The sequence below is a fragment of the Sorex fumeus genome, unplaced genomic scaffold (assembly GCF_029834395.1).
Source record: "Sorex fumeus unplaced genomic scaffold, SorFum_2.1 ptg000162l, whole genome shotgun sequence".
In the NCBI taxonomy this organism is placed as follows: Eukaryota; Metazoa; Chordata; class Mammalia; order Eulipotyphla; family Soricidae; genus Sorex; species Sorex fumeus.
Window position 1 is genome coordinate 985,354 of NW_026606219.1, and position 18,061 is coordinate 1,003,414.

Below are 18,061 nucleotides of genomic sequence, written 5' to 3' on the forward strand. Positions count from 1 at the left end.
TATGACAAATATGCAGCATGTATGAAATTAGATGTTGATGTCCCAAGAAAAACCATCCTTAATACCTTTGGACAAGAGATTCATAGTCTAGTCAATACCATGGAAACTCAAGGGCCTTTCATTTGTATGGATGCTGCACACAGCCTTTGAGATCCCCTCACAATTTAGTATTGATAATTTTGTATTCTTTTTCCTTAAAAGAGCTTAACCCAAATTGTATAGACTTCAAAGCCTTTTCATCCTCGATTTTCTCATGTCTTCTAATGAATTATTGCTTATCAGATGCCATCCTTCACATTATGAGAATTAGTCAATGCATACAATAAATGCTAAAGAGATGTTATCCTCCTTGATTCATTTTCTTCTCCTGCAAGGAGCGATAGCACAGCGGTAGGGTGCTTGTCTTGCATGCAGCCAACATGGCCGACCCGAGTTCGATTCCTCCGCCCCTCTCGGAGAGCCCAGCAAGCTACCGAGAGTATCTCGCCCACACGGCAGAGCCTGGCAAGCTCCCCGTGATGTATTCGATATGCCAAACACAGTAACAACAAAGTCTCCAATCGAGACGTTACTGGGCCCGCTCGAGCAAATCGATGATCAATGGGAGGGCCTTTACTTTTGCTTTATGATGTGCTAGGTAGCTGGCTGGTTGTGTGGACAGGTCAAGAGGTATGAATTATAGAAAATCTAGAAAGAGGCTTGTAGGAGAGATTTCCATCTAGAATAAGCCCTAGTTTGTATCAGTATTGCAAACTACAATGACCAAAAGGAGAGAGACAGACAGAGAGAGAGAGAGAGAGAGAGAGAGAGAGAGAGAGAGAGAGAGAGAGAGAAGAAAAGTGCCTGCCATAGAGGCAGGTGAGGCGGGGGTAATGGGAGGGAACATGGGGACAGTCGTGCTGGGGAATACTGCATGACTGAAATCTAATCATGAACAGATTTGTAAGGTTCTATCTCACAGTGATTCAGTAAAAAAGAAGAATAAGCCCTGACTTTTGTTCACTTTGATCAGGAACTAGAGGAGGGGAAGAAGGGTGAGTAAAAAAATATTACTCTTTATGTTCCCAGGGACTATCAGATTGGCCTAGGTGTTTATGGTCATTAATTTCACCTACGTCACAGTCCTCCCGTTGTTCACTGATTTGCTGGAGCGGGCCCAGTAACGTCTCCATCGTGAGACTTGTTGTTACTGTGTTTGGCATATTGAATACGTCACAGGTAGCTTGCCAGGCTCTGCCGTGAGGGTGAGATACTCTCGGTAGCTTGCCAGGCTCTCCGAGAAAGGCAGAGGAATTGAACTCGGGTCCGCTATGTTGGCCGCTTGTAAAGCAAATGCCCTTCCGCTGTGCTATCGCTCCAGCGATAATTCCAAACCAAAATAAATAAATAAATAAATAAAAAATAAAAGAAGTCAGAAGCATATAAGTAGCAGGAAAGGTACAAATCAAAAAAGCAACCCATTTTGGCCTAAACTCTGAGAAGTTTGAAATGTCACATGTTCCTTTTTCTAGACTTGTCACATCTGTTTGTAATAGGGAACACATCTCTGAAGCTACTGATGTTGCCCACTTTACCAACATAGGTCACCATTTAATTATTGAGAAGCCAGAAGTTATTTGGGGAAAGTTAGCTCCTTGGAAAATCTGAACTAAGTTAAGCAAACTTTAGCATCAGGGAGGCAACTAAGGTAATTCTCATGCCGCAAAGTCTATGAAGAATAGCACTGTCTGTAGCACTAAAGCACTATCCTCCTGTTGTTCATCAATTAGCTCGAGTGGGCACAAGTAATGTCTCTATTATGAGACTTGTTACTGTTTTTGGAATATTGAATACAACACGGGGAGCTTGCCAGGCTCTGCCATACAGGTGGGATACTCTCGGTAGCTTGCAGGGTTCTCCGAGAGGGGCGGAGGAATCAAACCCTGGTTGGCCCCATGCAAGGCAAATGCCCTACCGACTGTGATATCACTCCAGCCAAAAAAAAAATAAGGAGACAAAAACTGACAAGAATCTATTGGTGGAGGAGGAACAAAATGGAGGTGAAAAGAGAAAGAAAGAGCTTTAGCTCTACTGCGTGCTCAGATTTTTTTCATTTTCATTTTGTTTTTCTCTGTTTTCCCCAGGGGTTATGATGTGATGGGAAGGAAACTTTGTGAAAAGTTCTCAGAAAAAGTCAGGTATGGATTTTGTGTTAAGTTGTGATTTCTCATTATTAAATCATTTAATAATGAGATAATTTTTAAAGGATCATTTCTTTAAAATTAGTTTTGCTTGGGAGTATGGTGCCGCCAGCAGGTCAATCTGTACCTGTGAGGCGAGTGCATCAGCAGCCTGATGGCGCCTTCAGACTTCCAGATACCCCAATATTGCTGCTGTGCCTTTGGCCAGACCCCAAAAACTTGGGGCAAAGTTTACCAAGAAAGTAAACAGCCAAAAGTTAGGTATGTGGGAAACACACCCACAAACCAACTCCGGCTCAGCTATATAATTGGAGGCATGGCCTCTCTGGTTCCTGATTGAACTACTTAATGGCCATGACCACAGAGACTCAGAAACAAATCTCAAAACCCAGGGGCGTTTGGCAGAAATGCATCCGGTCCCTGCAGTAGGTTACCGGTGCTGGGCCAGCCCAGGTGGCAATAGGTTTCGTGACTTGGCCTGTTCCCCCTAGCGGCCCGGTGGCCACCATCCTCCAGAGGCCACTGGACAGTCAGGTTTGGGTCCCCGGTGACGAGACATGCAGGGTCTCACGGGATGGGGGTGGAGCCGGTCCTGTCCTCCCCACCCCAATGAGACCCCAAGTCATTGCGAACGACCTCTCTGGCTCCAGATCAAGCTGCATAATGGCCATGATCCCAGAGACTCAGAAACAAATCTCAAAACCCAGCGGCCTTTGGCAGAAATGCGTCCGGACCCCACAGTAGGTTACTGTTGCCAGGCCACCCCAGGGGGGAAAAGGTGTTGTCACTCCACCTGCTCCTCCTTGGCGGCTCAGTGGCTGTCATCCTCCAGAGGCCATTGGACAGTCAGACTTGGGCCAACAGTGACGAGATTTGTTGGGCATCACGGGATGGGGTGGAGCTGGTCCTGTCCTCCCCACCCGAATGAGACCCCAAGTCATCGCCCATGAACGGCCTCTCTGGCTCCTGATCAAGCTGCTTAATGGCCATGATCCCAGAGACTCAGAAACAAATCTTGAAACCCGGCAGCTTTTGGCAGAAATGTGTGTAGGCCACGCAGAAGGTTATTGTCGCCGGGCCACCCCAGGGGGGAAAGGGTGCTGTCCTGCCGCCTGCTTCCCCTGGGGGCTCAGAGGCCGTCATCCTCCAAAGGCCATTGGACAGTGAGGTTTGGGCCCGCAGTGGAGAGACATTTTGGGCTTCACGGGATGGGGGTGGAGCTGGTCCTGTCTTCCCCACCCCAGGGAGACCCCAAGTCATTACCCACGATCGACCTCTCTGGCTCCTGATCAAGCTGCTTAACAGCCATGATCCCAGAGACTCAGAAACAAATCTCAAAACCCAGTGGCTTTTGGCAGAAATGTGTCCGGACCCTGCAGTAGGTTACAGTTGCCAGGCAACCCCAGGGCGGAAAGGGTGCTGTACTTCCGCCTGCTCCCCCTTGGTGGGTCGGTGGTCACCATCCTCCAGAGACCATTGGACAGTCAGGTTAGGGCCTGCAGTGACGAGACATGTTGGGCCTCATGGGATGGGGGTGGAGCTGGTCCTTTCGTCCCCACCCCAACGAGACCCCAAGTCATCGCCCACGAACAACCTCTCTGGCTCCTGATCAAGCTGCTTAACGGCCATGATCTAAGAGGTTCAGAAACAAATCTCGAAACCCAGTGGCTTTTGGCAGAAATGCGTCCAGACCCCACAGTAGGTTACTGTCGCTGGGCCACCCCAGGGGGGAAAGGGTGTTGTCCCTCCGCCTGCTTCCCCTAGGCGGCTTGGTGGCCGCCATCCTCCAGAGGCCACTGGACAGTCAGGTTTGGGCCCTCAGTGACGAGACACGCAGGGCCTCGTGGGATGTGGGTGGAGCTGGCCCTTTCCTCCTCGTCCCACTGAGACCCTGAGTCACCGCTCACTAACGGCCTTTCTGACTCCTGATCAAGCTGCTTAACGGCCATGATCCCTCATGACTCAAGAGCAAATCTCGGAACCCAGCAGGTTTTGGCAGAAATCCCTCAAGATTTAAGTGTTAGAATTTCAGAATTTCAAAATCGCGTGGCCACTACTGCAGTCACGTGACATCATGTTATTCATAACCAGCAATAGAAAACAAATTGTCTACGGTTGCCTTGTCAGCAGATCTGAGTGTTGGGGTAAAATCCCAAATAATAATGGTGGGTCTGGTGTCAAAATACTGAATGTGATCAAAGTAGAGAGAGAGTAATGTGGAAATCATCTGCCCCACAGGTAGGGGGAGGGTGTGGGATGGGGGTATACTGGAGTTGTTGGGTGTGGAGAATGGGCACTGGTAAAGGTACGGGTGTTTCATTGTATGACCGAGACTTAGACCCAAAAGCTTTGTAACTGCTCTCACAGTGATTCAATAAATAAAATTATAAAAAATGAAAAAAATGAGGTGGAATTCATGCCCAATTCAATCAGCTAATCAGTGGCTGAATAAATAGCAGTACTCCAACATAAAAAATTATTTTTCTGGCTGGAGCGATAGCACAGCGGGTAGGGCGTTCGCCTTACAAGCGGCCAACATGGCCGACCCGAGTTCGATTCCTCCACCCCTCTCGGAGAGCCCGGCAAGCTACCGAGAGTATTCGATATGCCAGACACAGTAACAACAAAGTCTCCAATGGAGACGTTACTGGGCCCGCTCGAGCAAATCGACGATCAACGGGAGGGCCTTTACCTTTACCTTTTACCTTATTAAAAGAACTGTCTCTGTGGGGCAAAACTTCTTAAGTCTCAGGAAGCCTAACTCTTTACTTCTCTATTTTAGATGAATCAGAGAGGGATACATTTTGGGTAGGCAGGAGCACTGGAAAGCCCTTCCTCTGTGTTTTTCTACTTCCTGCTCAACCACCCTCATTGTAACCACAAATTAGTCATTTCACTTCTGTGGACCTGTGTTTCTTCTACTGTGCTCTATGTGGTCACAATTTTAACATTCTTCAACTATAAAATACTTCTCAGGGTCTTGGATTTTTATTCTCTCAGGGTCTTGTTCAAACTCTCCTCACAGAAACCTTTACTCCCACTTTGTACAAAAGTATGTGTTCACTGGGTAAAGATTATTTCCTACGATCTGAAGCTTATTAAGTTCATGGTCATTTCTATAGTTAAGCACATGCATTTTTTTCTGCCTGATTGTGTGGTAAAGGACAGGAAAAGAAAGGGGGAACATTTTGAATGCTCAATTATATCAAAGATACATACAGTAGATGTAAATAAATGTGGGGAATTATAAAGATAGTCAAATTTGAACCTGAACAAAACAGGCATTTTTATGTCCTCCCAAAATGTCAAAATAGTGGAATCAGAGAATGAGAGTAACTTATCTTTTCTATTGCATATGTAAGATAGGTATAGTAAAGTCTGTCTCAGGTATAACAAGTGTGAATAATATGTTTTTGTTTTTTTTCTTTGAATCGTTATTTTTAATATCATCAAACCCTGTGCATTTGCTTAGAGCAGATCTGTGTGTTTGCATGACAATGCTTATGTCCCCAAGTAATCTCCATGGAACACCCTTATCATAATCCGTCCTCCCTCACTCCACTCACATACCTTTGCTGGGTTATTTTGTTTAGGAAGAATTGTGGAGAAAATCATTGATGTTTTCTTCTGCAGTTTGCAAGCATTTACTCACGCATTCACTGAGCTAATGTTTTATGGAGTACATATTATGAGGTTATGCCAGGCCCAGGGATGGAAACGTGCATAACTCTTAAGATAGGTCATTGGGACTGGAGAGTATCATGCTGATCGAAATGAGTCAGAAAGAGAGGGACAGACAGACATAGAATTATTGGACTCATTTGTTGGGGGAAAAAAGAAGAAGAGGAGGAGGAGGAGGAGGAGGAGGAGGAGGAGAGGCGGGAGGGAAACTGGGGGCATTGGTGGTGGGACAGGTGAAGGGACAGGTGATGGAACATTATATGACATCATGAACAATTCTGTAACTGTATCTCACGGTGATTCAAAATAATAATAGTAATAAAACATGGGTCTTTGGGGCTCAAAAATGTACAGTTCCAATGAAGAGGCGGCACATGAGTAACTACTCTGCCATATAATTGTGCATTTTTAGAATGCTGTGTGGACGTTGGAAATAGTAAGAAAGGGCAGAGAGGACAAGGAGGGTGGAGGAAATTTTTTGACACTTAGAGGCCAGAGGATGTTGGACCTCAAAGTTGGGTGAGGACCCAAAGATGGGGAGTGACACATCCGAATTTTAAGGCTCTTCCCGTGTCAGCAGGAATTATAGTTGCCATAACGTTTACATCATAAAACTGAAGCCTATGATTCGATTGCAGAGCCACCGTTCCAGGTTTAGAACTTAGTCGCTGAGCGTCAAAGGCAAAAGTACTCGGACGCTGAGCTCTCCCACCTCTCCCACCAGCTAGGAAACTCTACCAAGTCCCGGCTAGGGCGCGGCCAGCCTGAGCCGCCGGGGGCTGATCCGCGGTGCGGGCACGACGAGCTTGCCGGTGACTGACGCAGGAGCAGGACGCGGATTGGTTCCGTCCGTAAATCAACCCCTTTTCATAGGCCTCGCGGGGTTGATCCTGGGGCTTTGATTGGCTCATCGGGCGCCGAAGCGGTCATTGGCTGCCATGCGTAGTCAGGGTGACTGAGAGGAAAAGGGAAAGAGTGTCTGGGCCTGGCGGACTGGCGAACCGGGATTGCAGGGTTTTGGCTGTTCCGGAGAGCTGGTGGGGGCCGCGGCGCCCAGTTGCAGTCGCAGAGAAGTGACTGCGCAGGCGCGTGGGCCAGAAACGGTGGCCGGCGAGCGCTGTGGGCCAGTACCATGGGCTGCTTCTTTTCCAAGAGGCAGAAGAATGAGAGGGTCCCGCCTCCCGAAAGAGAGAACGAGCGGCCAAAGCAGTACAGCTGGGATCAGCGCGAGAAGGTAACTACAGCGCCTGGCCACTGATCTCAGCCTGCCCGCGCCCCGAGTCCCTTGCGGCCCAGGTGGACATGAAGCGGGAGGGGGCGACCCCAATCCGCCTTCCTGTCCCTCCTCCCTTCCCCACTTCTTGTCTGTCTCTCGCTATAAAAGTTCAAGTCAGGAAGAAAGACTTTGGGGGAGCCGTGAAATAGGCACTAGAGGGGGCTCCATGGACTGCTACTGCCCAGGAGCCCTTTGGAGGGGCCTTAGACTCATTGTCCACGGAGACGGATCCCTGGCGGGCTCCCTAAGTCCTCCCTCTGACTTGAAGTGACCTCTAATCTCAGGATAAACTCAGGAGAGAGAAGAAAGCCCAGAATGGTCCGAAATCTTACAAATCTGCTTATTTCAGCAAGAGCTTGAGTTTTTGTCCGGTCGTTGAGTTACAGATGGGACAGATCGTGATCTCTTTTGCGGTTTAGGTCCTTTCTGTGACTTTTTTCTTTTGACTGCTAGTCATCTCCTCGGTGACCCCTGATACATTCCGCTGCTCAGTTTCCTCAGTAGACTCTTTTAACGCACACTTTTGCTTTTCCTCATTTCCCAGGTTCCCTAAAGGAATAATGAAAATCAAACCAATCTCAGACTGTGTGTTAAGAGAGTAAGGTTGAAAATAACCAGTATAAACTAGACGAAGTTTACTGAATGAAAATACCCTTATCTTCACTTTTACATATAGCTCCAAACTAAAAAGTTCTGAAAATGTCCTCCAGTCTTACACAAAACACACTTAGTCATACATTTCACAGTGCTTCCTCTTTCTGCACAGTTCTCCATTTGTGTTTAGTACAATACTTTCGTAGACTTATTTTTCTCTTCCAAAGTGAGATTTTGCTTTTTAATGTGTAGTGCTAGCAGTTAAACGTCTTCATGTAGTTTAGGTACCCCAGTTGTACAGGTGTAAGAGATATTACTGGATTTGTAGAGTAAGCTCTTACTTCTGGGTATCTGTATATAGTAAAACTTAAAATCTTGACCAACTCAACTAATCAAAATTTTCCTAACTTAATGAGCATTGTATTTGGAAAGCAACCTATTTTACAAATCTTTTTTTTACTATTGGAGGCCTGTGAGATAATACAGCGTTTAAGTTCTGGCCCAGATTTGGTCCCTGGCATCCAGTGTGGTCCCCTGGGCCCACCAGGAGTGATCCCTGAGCACAGAACCAGGAATAAGGCCCGAACACTGTCAGGTGTGTGGCAAAAACACCCTTCTGTACTATTATCTGCTTTGGGTGGAGAGATAGTTACAGGGCATAAGGCATGCTGCAGACCCCATTTAGATCCTGGACAATGCCAGGTATGAACCCTGAGCACAGAGCCGTGAGTAAACCCTGAGCACCACTAGGTATGCCCCGCCCAAAGAATACTTGCTTACTTTTTCTTTCTTTGGTCTCAAACTCCCATGCCCCTATAACAGGGTCCTTTATGGTCCTGATTTCACACCACTGTTTTTCAGTTTTGGAATTTCCTTATTTTTTTTTAGAATTATCAGGAATTCACTCTAGGGAGTGCCTCATTTATGATAACCTGCTAAATTGCAGATGATTTTTTTTCTACTTCTTTGACTCTCAAGACAAGTTTGGGTAAATGTACAAATAATCTGTTAGTCCAATGTCACTCTTACTCAACAGTGAATTTAGCATGTTCTTTCTTATGCCCTTAAGAATTTAATTATACCTTGAAATGAATCAAATGCAGATCAGCCCAGTGAACATAAAAGAGATATGTTGCATATACATTAACACAATTAAAAGTTTAGGCTTCTATGATGTGGTCATGAAGTATATCATATACATTATAAAGCTTTGTAACTTAAAGCTTTAAGTTAGACAGTTATGAATCCATGCATAAGACCGCTACTATAAAACAAAATGCTTGAAAAGTTTCCTTGCAACTTGGAAAAATTGTGTATAATTTTTTCCTTAGAGTGGATAATCAGAATATATTGAGAGACATCCTCAGGGTTTTGAATATTGAGTTTTATAATTGGGTCAGTCTTAAGGGACTGAGCTGAGCAGCTCAGAGAAACTGTCTCAATTAGAAAGAATGTTTGGCTACTGAATGTTGCCATGGCAACTGATGTGCTGTAATCAACAGTGTAAGAACCTCTCATTTTCTATTGCTGCTGACTTTGAAAAAGAAAAAAATCTTGTTGTATAACTACTGCATTAGCATGATAAGAAAGATTTTTAGATTGTAATATATGTATTTAAATCACTTGGAAAGAAATCCTTTTATTCTTATCTGTATGTTGCCTCCCATAGCTAACCAAAGTAGTCAATATGTATGTACTCAAATGCCAAGGGAGACTCAAAATTATGAGACTCAAAATTATGTCCTCAAAGAGCTGACTGTTCTACCAGATTAAAACAGAAGATAATTAAATATGGGACCAGTGCAGTAGTACAGCAGGTAGGGCGTTTGCCTGGCACACGCCGGACCTGGGTTCAACTCCAAGCATCCTGTAACGTCCACTGAGCACCGCCAAGAGTCATCCAGGAGTGCAGAGCCAGGAGTAAGCCCTGAGCACCGTGGGGTATGACCCGAAAACCAAAGTTTGTTTTCCAAAGAAAAGAAAAGAATTAACTACAAATAAGGCGGAGATAACTGGTACAGAAAAGTAGTTTTCATTTTTTCTTTCCAACTCCCTGATGATAGAAACAAGATTCACTTTCTAAACTGGAGCTTCCCATCTTTGTTCGGCCTACCACCTCCTTTCAGAAATGAGTCAGAAAGAGAGGAACAGACATATAATGACTGCACTCACTGTCCTCCCATTGTTCATCGATTTGCTCAAGCGGGCCCAGTAACGTCTCCATCATGAGACTTGTTGTTACTGTGTTTGGCATATCGAATATGTCATGGATAGCTTGCCAGGCTTTGCCGTGTGGGCGAAGTACTCTCGGTACTTCGGCTTGCTGGGCTCTCCGAGAGAGCGTAGGAATCGAACTCGGGTCGGCCATGTTGGCTGCGTGCAAGGCAAACGCCCTACCGTTGTGCTATCGCTCCAGCCCAATGACTGCACTCATTTTATGGAATATAAAATAACATAGTATGAGACTAACACCCAAGGACAGTAGAGACAAGAGCCAGGAGGATTGGTTCATGGTTGGAATCCTGCCTCAAGTGCTTGGGGAGAAGGCAGCTAGGACAGAGAAGGGACCACTAAGTCAGTGATGATTGGAGGGATCATTCGGGATGGGAGATGTGTGCCGAAAGTAGACATAAGACCAGAAGTAGATATACGATCAAACATAAACCTCTCAGTATGTGTATTGTAAACCATAATGCCCCAAAGTAGAAAGAGAGAGTAAGAAGGAAACTGCCTGCCATAGAGGCAAGTAGTCGGGTGAAGTGGTGGTGCTGGGAGGGATACTGGGAACATTGGTGGTGGGAAAGTTACACTGGTGGAGGGATGGGTGTTTGATCATTATATGACTGAAACTCAATCATGAAAGCTTTGTAACTATCTTATGGTGATTCGATTTTCTTGAGCGGGCCCAGTAACGTCTCCATTGGAGACTTTGTTGTTACTGTGTTTGGCATATCGAATACGTCAGGGGGAGCTTGCCAGGCTCTGCCGTGCAGGCGAGATACTCTCGGTAGCATGTCGGGCTCTCCGAGAGGGTCGGAGGAATCGAACTCGGGTCAGCCATGTTGGCTGCGTGCAAAGCAAACGCCCTCCCGCTGTGCTATGGTGATTCAATTAAAAAAATAAAAGAAGAAAATAAAATGAATAAAAAAGAACATTTTAGATAAAAAATAAATGGTAAGTCATCAAGAATCAAAAAAAGGAAAAAGAAATCACTCAGCAGCCCCTTTAAGCAAAACCAGAAAGCTACCTGTACATGGGACCCTGGGTTATTATGCCCCTGTGGATATTCCCAGTGCCCCCCAGGGGGCAGTATTGTCCACTTTGAGAACTGCTGCTCTAAAACAATGATGGCATAAATGTGAAGATTGTGATTTTGGGGTATAAGCAACATATGCAGTTCCAAAGATTTTACTGGTATAGTCCACATGTTTAAATATCAGACATATGTTTTTCCTGTGGACTGATGCCTTTTATGTGACATTTCTTTTCCCTTTTATTTAAACACCATGGCTTACAAAGTTGTTCATGATGCATTTTTATAAGCATTCAGTATTCCAACACCAATCCCAGCACCACTGTGACCTTTCCTCCACCATTGTCCCCATTTTCCAAATCACTGCCTCCAAGCCTGCCCCCTTAGCAGGCACAAAATAATTTATTTTCTATTGCTTGTTACAACTTAATGTCTAATGGAATTATTAAAAAATACTTTGGTGCAAGAAAATTTGTGACAATGCATTATAACTCATCATGGGGACATTAAGTCCTTGCCTGAGGGTTTACCAAGCTATTGTCGCAGGTTGAGCCTTCTGTGTTAATGGTTTTGCTTATTGAACTTTAGAGGCTCCTACTTTACTTTCCCATCTAATTTGGTGTGCTCCTAATGGTATGTCAGTATTGTAGAGTTTGCAGGTGCCCTGGTTGTATGCACTTCAGAGACTCCAGAATATTTAACTGGCAGTGAGTTTACTTGGTGACAATTGTGGGATGTAGGTATGGCTGCTGAGGCTTCTGGAAATACAGGGATTAGGGGGAGGCTGCTAAACCCCACTTCGAGAAGACACCGGAATTCTCACCCAAAAGACCTGTGCACCTGAAATTTTGGGCAGTTTGACATCTCTGCAGAGCTCAGCTGTGAGGCAGTGGAATTGGGTCATTGGCACAGTAGCAGCTGTCAGTGTGTCATTGCGGCTGCCAGGCCTTAGGCACAGCAGGAATTTGGTCTGCCTCCCTCCCAAGGACACTTCAAAGTTTTTGGCCAGGAGATGGTGTATCCATGAATTTTTATGGCTAGTTGATCTCTTCTAATATTCACTTATGAGTTTTTAAATCATAAAAGGTTTGATAAAGGAAAAATAGAATAGAAAGTGTGTAGAACTTGGGTCTTACTTTATATTATGCACCAAACTATGTATAAATGGTAAAGTACTTAAACTTTCTACTTCTCAGTTTCCTAAAAATTCTCCCAGTTCCTTAATTCTTTGAGCATCTCACAAATGCAGGTAAGAAAATAAAAGATTTGATAGGATAGGACGTAAAGATTAGATCAATATTGAATTAGATTATGAAAAATCTTTTCAAACATTGAAATTTCATAATTCTATCTTTGTTGTTTGGGGCTATACCCAGTGGTACTTGGGGGAACAGGGATTGAACCAGGGCTCCTGCATGCAAAGCATGTGCTCTAGCCTTTTGAGCCATCTCCCTGAACCCTCATAATTTCATTTTGTGGTTATACAGCAACATGATGAACTAATATAAATATATAAATTTATATATACTTTACCTTCTCTCCTTTGTCTATACAAGATCAAAGTGATTATATATATGTATATATATAATATATATATGTATATATCACTGTAGCACTGTCATCCCACTGTTCATTGATTTGTTCTAGCGGGCACAGTAACATCTCCATTGTGAGACTCATTGTTACTGTTTTTGGCATATTGAATACACCATGGGGAGCTTGCCAGGCTCTGCTGTGCAGGTGGGATACTCGGTAGCTTGCCGGACTCTCCGAGAGGGGCTGAGGAATCAAACCCGGGTTGGCCGCATACAGGGCAAAGGCCCTATTTGCTGTGCTGTCGCTCCTACTAGCACTAGCACTATCCTCCTGTTGTTCATCAGTTTGCTCGAGCAGGCCCAGTAACGTCTCCATCGTGAGACTTGTTGTTACTGTGTTTGGAATATCAAATACGTCACGGGTAGCTTGCCAGGCTTCATCAAGTGGGCGAGATACTCTCGGTAGCTTGCTGGCCTCTCCGAGAGGGGCTGAGGAATCAAACTCAGGTTGGCCATGTAGGCCTTGTGCAAGGCAAACGCCCTACCCGCTGTGCTATCGCTCCAGTCCTTATATATATTGTTGAGCGACACCCAGTATTTGGGCCACACCCAGTGGTGCTCTGGGCCTACTCCTGGCTCTGTGCTAAGGTATCAATCACCTTTAGAAGGTCTTGGGGGAACCATTTGGGGTCCTAGGGATCAAATCTGGGTTTGACACACATACGGCAAGTAACTTACCCACTGTACTGTATCTCCAGCCCTACTATTTCTATAATTACATAGAACTGCCATTATCATTCATGATAGTAGCTGATAGCCTTTCAGCTACAGTAGATATGTAGCTACTGTAATTTTAAGTTGTACTCTAAGTCATTTATATATAGCAAAATGAATCCCTTTTAAGTGTAGAGCTACGTGTTTTGATCAGAGAATACAATTGTGTATCTATCACTAAAATCAAGAACACTTTCCAAATTTCCTCATATTTCTTTGTAATAAACTCTGTTCCTAGCATCTGATCAGTTTTTATCCATATAATTTTGTCTTTTTGAGAACATGATATAAAATAGAATCATATAGTATGTAATCTTATATGTCTGGTTTCTTACTCAGCATTATATATCTAAGATTCATCCATGTGGTTACATATATAAGGAGCTTCTTTTCTTTTTGGTTTTTGGGTCACACCCATCAATACTCAGGAATTACTCCTGGCAGGGTTCAGGACCATATGTGATGCCAAGGATTGAACCTGTGTTGCCTGTGTGCAAGGAAAGCACTCTGCTGCTATACTATCTCTCTAGCTTCTTTTTATTGCTGAGTACTATTCTCTTATATGAGTGTATTACAGTCATTTACACATCTATGTGTTGACAGAAATTTGGATTATTTCTAATTTTGATCATTATGAATAAAGCTACTCAAAACAATTATTTATACATTCTTTTTTGTTATTTTATTTTTTTTATTTTTATTAGTAAAACACCATGAGGTACAACTTATAGATTCTTTTAATTGAACATAACTTTTCATTTCAGGTGGGTAAATACCTGATTTGGGGACTGTTGAGTACTATGGAAATCATATATTAAACTTTGTAAGATACTGTGAAAATTCTATTTTACATTCCCACCAGTTATATATGAAAGATCCAGTTACTCAGCATTCTCACCAGCACTTTCCATGTTCAGATTTTTTTTTAAATTAGCTATTCTGTAATAACTAATTTAATTATTTTTCCATTTACTTGTTTTCCACCCGTATATTTTCTTTGGGTCAGTAGTAAAATATTTTATTCATTTGGGGAGGATCTCCAAAGCATTTCCCAGGTCTGGGTTAGAGACAACTCCCAGGGATTCTAAGCCAATTCTGAGTCAGCAATCCAATGTAAGGACCTGGGGACGTGGTGCTGCTTGGGTCTTGATGTACTAGGGATTACCCAGACCAACCTGTTAGTGTTTGAAAGCCTCTAGGGCTGCATCCAGTGATTCTCAGGGGACCATGTGGTCCTGGAAATGAACCAGTGTCGGCCACATTCAAGTCAAGTGCATCAACTGCTTTACTAATTCTCAAGCTCCCTATTTTATTTTTTTTCCCCTTTATTTTATTTTATTTTTTTAAAGTTGTAGATTTACAATTTTTTGTGCTTTGGTTTCAATTATACAATGATCAGATACCCATCCCTCCACCAGTGCCCATTTTCCACCACCATGGATAATATCCCTCCCACCCCCATCCCCCCATCCCCCCTGTCTCTGTGGCAGGGCAATCCCCTGTGTTCTCTCTCTCCTTTTGGGTGTTGTGGTCTGCAAAAGAGGCATTGAGTGGCAAACATGTTCAGTCCATAGTCTACTTTCTACATGCATCTCCCCTCCTGGGAGGATCCTCCAAACATCCTTTATTTGGTGCTCCCTTCTCTATCTGAACAGCCCTTTCCTCTAGGATACCCGGCTGGCCTCTAAGTTATGGAGTAATCCTCCTGGTGCTGATCTCAGCTATTCTTGGGTATTAATCTCATACTTTGTTACTTTATATCCCCCAGATGAATGCAATCTTTCTATGTCTATCCCTCTCTTTCTGACTCATTTCGCTTAGCATGATACTTTCCATATTGTACCACTTGTATGTAAATTTCATGACTTCATCTTTTCTAAGAGCTACATAGTACTCCATTGTGTAGATGTACCAAAGTTTCTTTAACCAGTCATCTGTTCTTGGGCATTCAGGTTTCTTCCAGTTTCTGGCTATTGTAAAGAGTGCTGCAATGAACAAACAAGTGCAGATGTCACTTCGACTATACATTTTTGCCTCTCTGGGATATATTCCCAGGAGTGGTATTGCTGGGTCAAATTCAAGCTCCCTATTTTATTTTTACCAGGTTATTTTCTTATGCATTATGATTGAGTTCTTTGTATATCCCAACCAAAAGTCTGTTGTCATATGTGAACTTTCCTAATATTTCCCCAATTTATGACTTGTATTCTCTTTTTGTTGTTCTTATTGTTGAGAACACTATCCTTTATTGAATTCAGAAGCGTCTAGCTTTATATACATCTCTGGAGTCTGTTTTATTCCATTGGTAGAAGTCTGTTATTTTGCTAACACTTCACTGTTACAATTACTGCAGTTTTACAATATGACTTTTCTTCTTTTAACTGTATTTTGGAAAGCAAACATTTTCAATTTTGATAAAGTTCAATTTTTATGGATTGTGATTTTGGTTTTATATCTATGAAATCTTTTCCTAATCAAGACTACAAAGATGTTATCTTATTTTGTTCTTGAAGGTTAAAGGTTTTATGTTTCGTGTTTAGATTTTATGATTCATCCTGAGTTGTAGGGCAAGGTATGAGTGATTCTTTTCTATTTTTTTACATGGAAATGTCAGTTGTTCCAAAACTACTGGTTGAAAAGACCTTTCTCTATTGAATCCCTTTGTACCTTTGTTAATAATATGTCTTTTTTGAACTCTGTTCTATTCTGTTTATTTATGTGGTTAATAAACATTTGTTGCTGCTCGAATGGGGATGAATATAAAGAAGAAGCTAACCAAATGTATGTAGGAACCAAATTGCCTGGTTTGGACTCAGCTGAAGCATTTAGAATAATGTGACCTGAGCAAGTTACTTAGCCTCTAGGAGCCTTGATTTTTCTTTTTGGTTAAACAGGGAAAATTTTAGTGCCCAGACCTCCTAGGGTTTTTTTATTGAGTCAATGATTATAAGGTGTTGCCTGGTGCCAGAGTTTTTTGGACTTCTGCTCAGAATGGATTTCTGTCAAAATTAATAAATCCCATATTTCATCTCAAATTATTACGGATATTTAATTTGAGAACATTTTTTCTTTGTTTTAGGCCATAGTATCACTAGGTACTGATACTTAGGACTTACACCTGAGTGGACTCAAAGATCAATCCTGGTGCTGAGGTATGGGTTGCTAGGGATTGAATCTAGGTCATCATGCAAGGCTAACGCCCTAACTGCTGTATTATCTTTCCAGCCCCAGAGGCAATTTTTTTAACATTTAAAAAAAAATTTATTAGGGAGACACCATGAGTAAGTTGTAGAGTAAGTGAGACACCATGAGTAAGTTGTAAACTTACAAATTTTGTGCTTGGGTTTCAATTATACAATGATCAAATACCCATCCCTCCACCAGTGCCCATTTCCCAACACCATGGATCCCAGTATCCCTCCCACCCCCCATCCCCCACATCCCACCCTGCCTCTGTGGCAGGGCATTCCCCTCTGTTCTCTCTCTCCTTTTGGGTGCTGTGGTTTGCAAAAGAGGCATTGAGTGGCAATCATGTTTGGTCTATAGTATACTTTTAGCATGCTTCTCCCATCCTGGGAAGATTCTCCCAACACCCTTTATTTGGTGCTCCCTTCTCTATCTGAGCTCCCTTTTCCCCTAGCATGTGTGGCTGGCCTCCAAGCCATGGAGCAAAATTCCTGGTACTACCAGAGGCAATTTTTAATGAAAAAATTGCATCACTTATCAGTAAAAGAATAAGATTTCACTTTTTTCTCATTAGGAAAATAATGTTTAAATCAGTAGCTGTGCCAGGTGTATTCAACTCTAGATATTTTTGTTTTGAAAGAGAATTTACCGTCTTTTAAGGGCTGTAGTAAGAAATCTAAACAAGCCTATTTCATAAGGGCTTCTTGGAAGAAATTAGTTTAAACATTACCTTTTATGATTTTTATTTAGGCCTTAATTTGGTTTTGGGGCCACCCTCAGTGATGCTCAGGAGTTACTTCTGGTTCTGTACTCAAAAATTACTCCTGGGAGTGCTCAGGGCACTATATGGGATTCCAGGAATCGAACTCAGGTTGGCCTTTAGCAAGGCGAGCGCCTTACCCACTGTAAGCCTCACTTAAGCCCCTATTCAGGCCACTTTTAAAAAATTTATTAAAGCACCGCAATTTCTCATTTGTGGAATATAAAATAACATAATATGATACTAACACCTAAGGTCAGAAGACACAATGGCCAGGAAGATTGCTCCATGGTTGGAAGCCTGCCTTGTGAGCTGGGGGAGAAGGCAGCTGGGATAGAGAAGGGATCACTAAGTCGATGATTAGAGGGATCGCTCGGGATGGGAGATGTTGCTGAAAGTAGATAAAGGACCGAGCATGATGGTCTATAAGTATCTGTATTGCAAACCATAATGCCCCAAAGTGGAGAGAGAATAAGAGGGAAATTGTCTTCCTTAGAGGCAGGGGGAGGGGGGAGAGGGATACTGGGAACATTCGTGGTGCAAAATGTACACTGGTGGAGGGATGGGTGTTTGATCATTGTATGACTGAAACTCAAAACATGAAAGCTTTGTAACTGTTTCTCATGGTGATTCATTTTTTTAAAAAAAGCACCATGACTAAAATATTATTCATAGTTTGGTTTTAGACATATGATATTGCAGCACTGATTCTACCACCAGTGTTCCCAGGTTCTCTCCCATATCCCTCATTCCAGCCTGCCCTCTTGACAGGCAATAAGTTCTGTTGTTTAAGTTTGGGTCTTGTAATTTTAGTGTTGTTGA

The 18,061-nt window shown here is 43.2% G+C and overlaps 1 protein-coding gene across 1 annotated transcript in view; it reads left to right on the forward strand.

Moving 5' to 3' along the window:
- Positions 1–6,894: 6,894 nt before the first annotated feature.
- The window catches only part of RP2 (RP2 activator of ARL3 GTPase), a 69,828-nt gene continuing 58,661 nt past the window's right edge, over positions 6,895–18,061 (forward strand). The window contains exon 1 of the mRNA XM_056107345.1: positions 6,895–7,095. Coding sequence (XP_055963320.1) covers positions 6,994–7,095 — 102 coding nt within the window. The 5' untranslated portion in view covers positions 6,895–6,993. The remainder of the gene's footprint in view (positions 7,096–18,061) is intronic.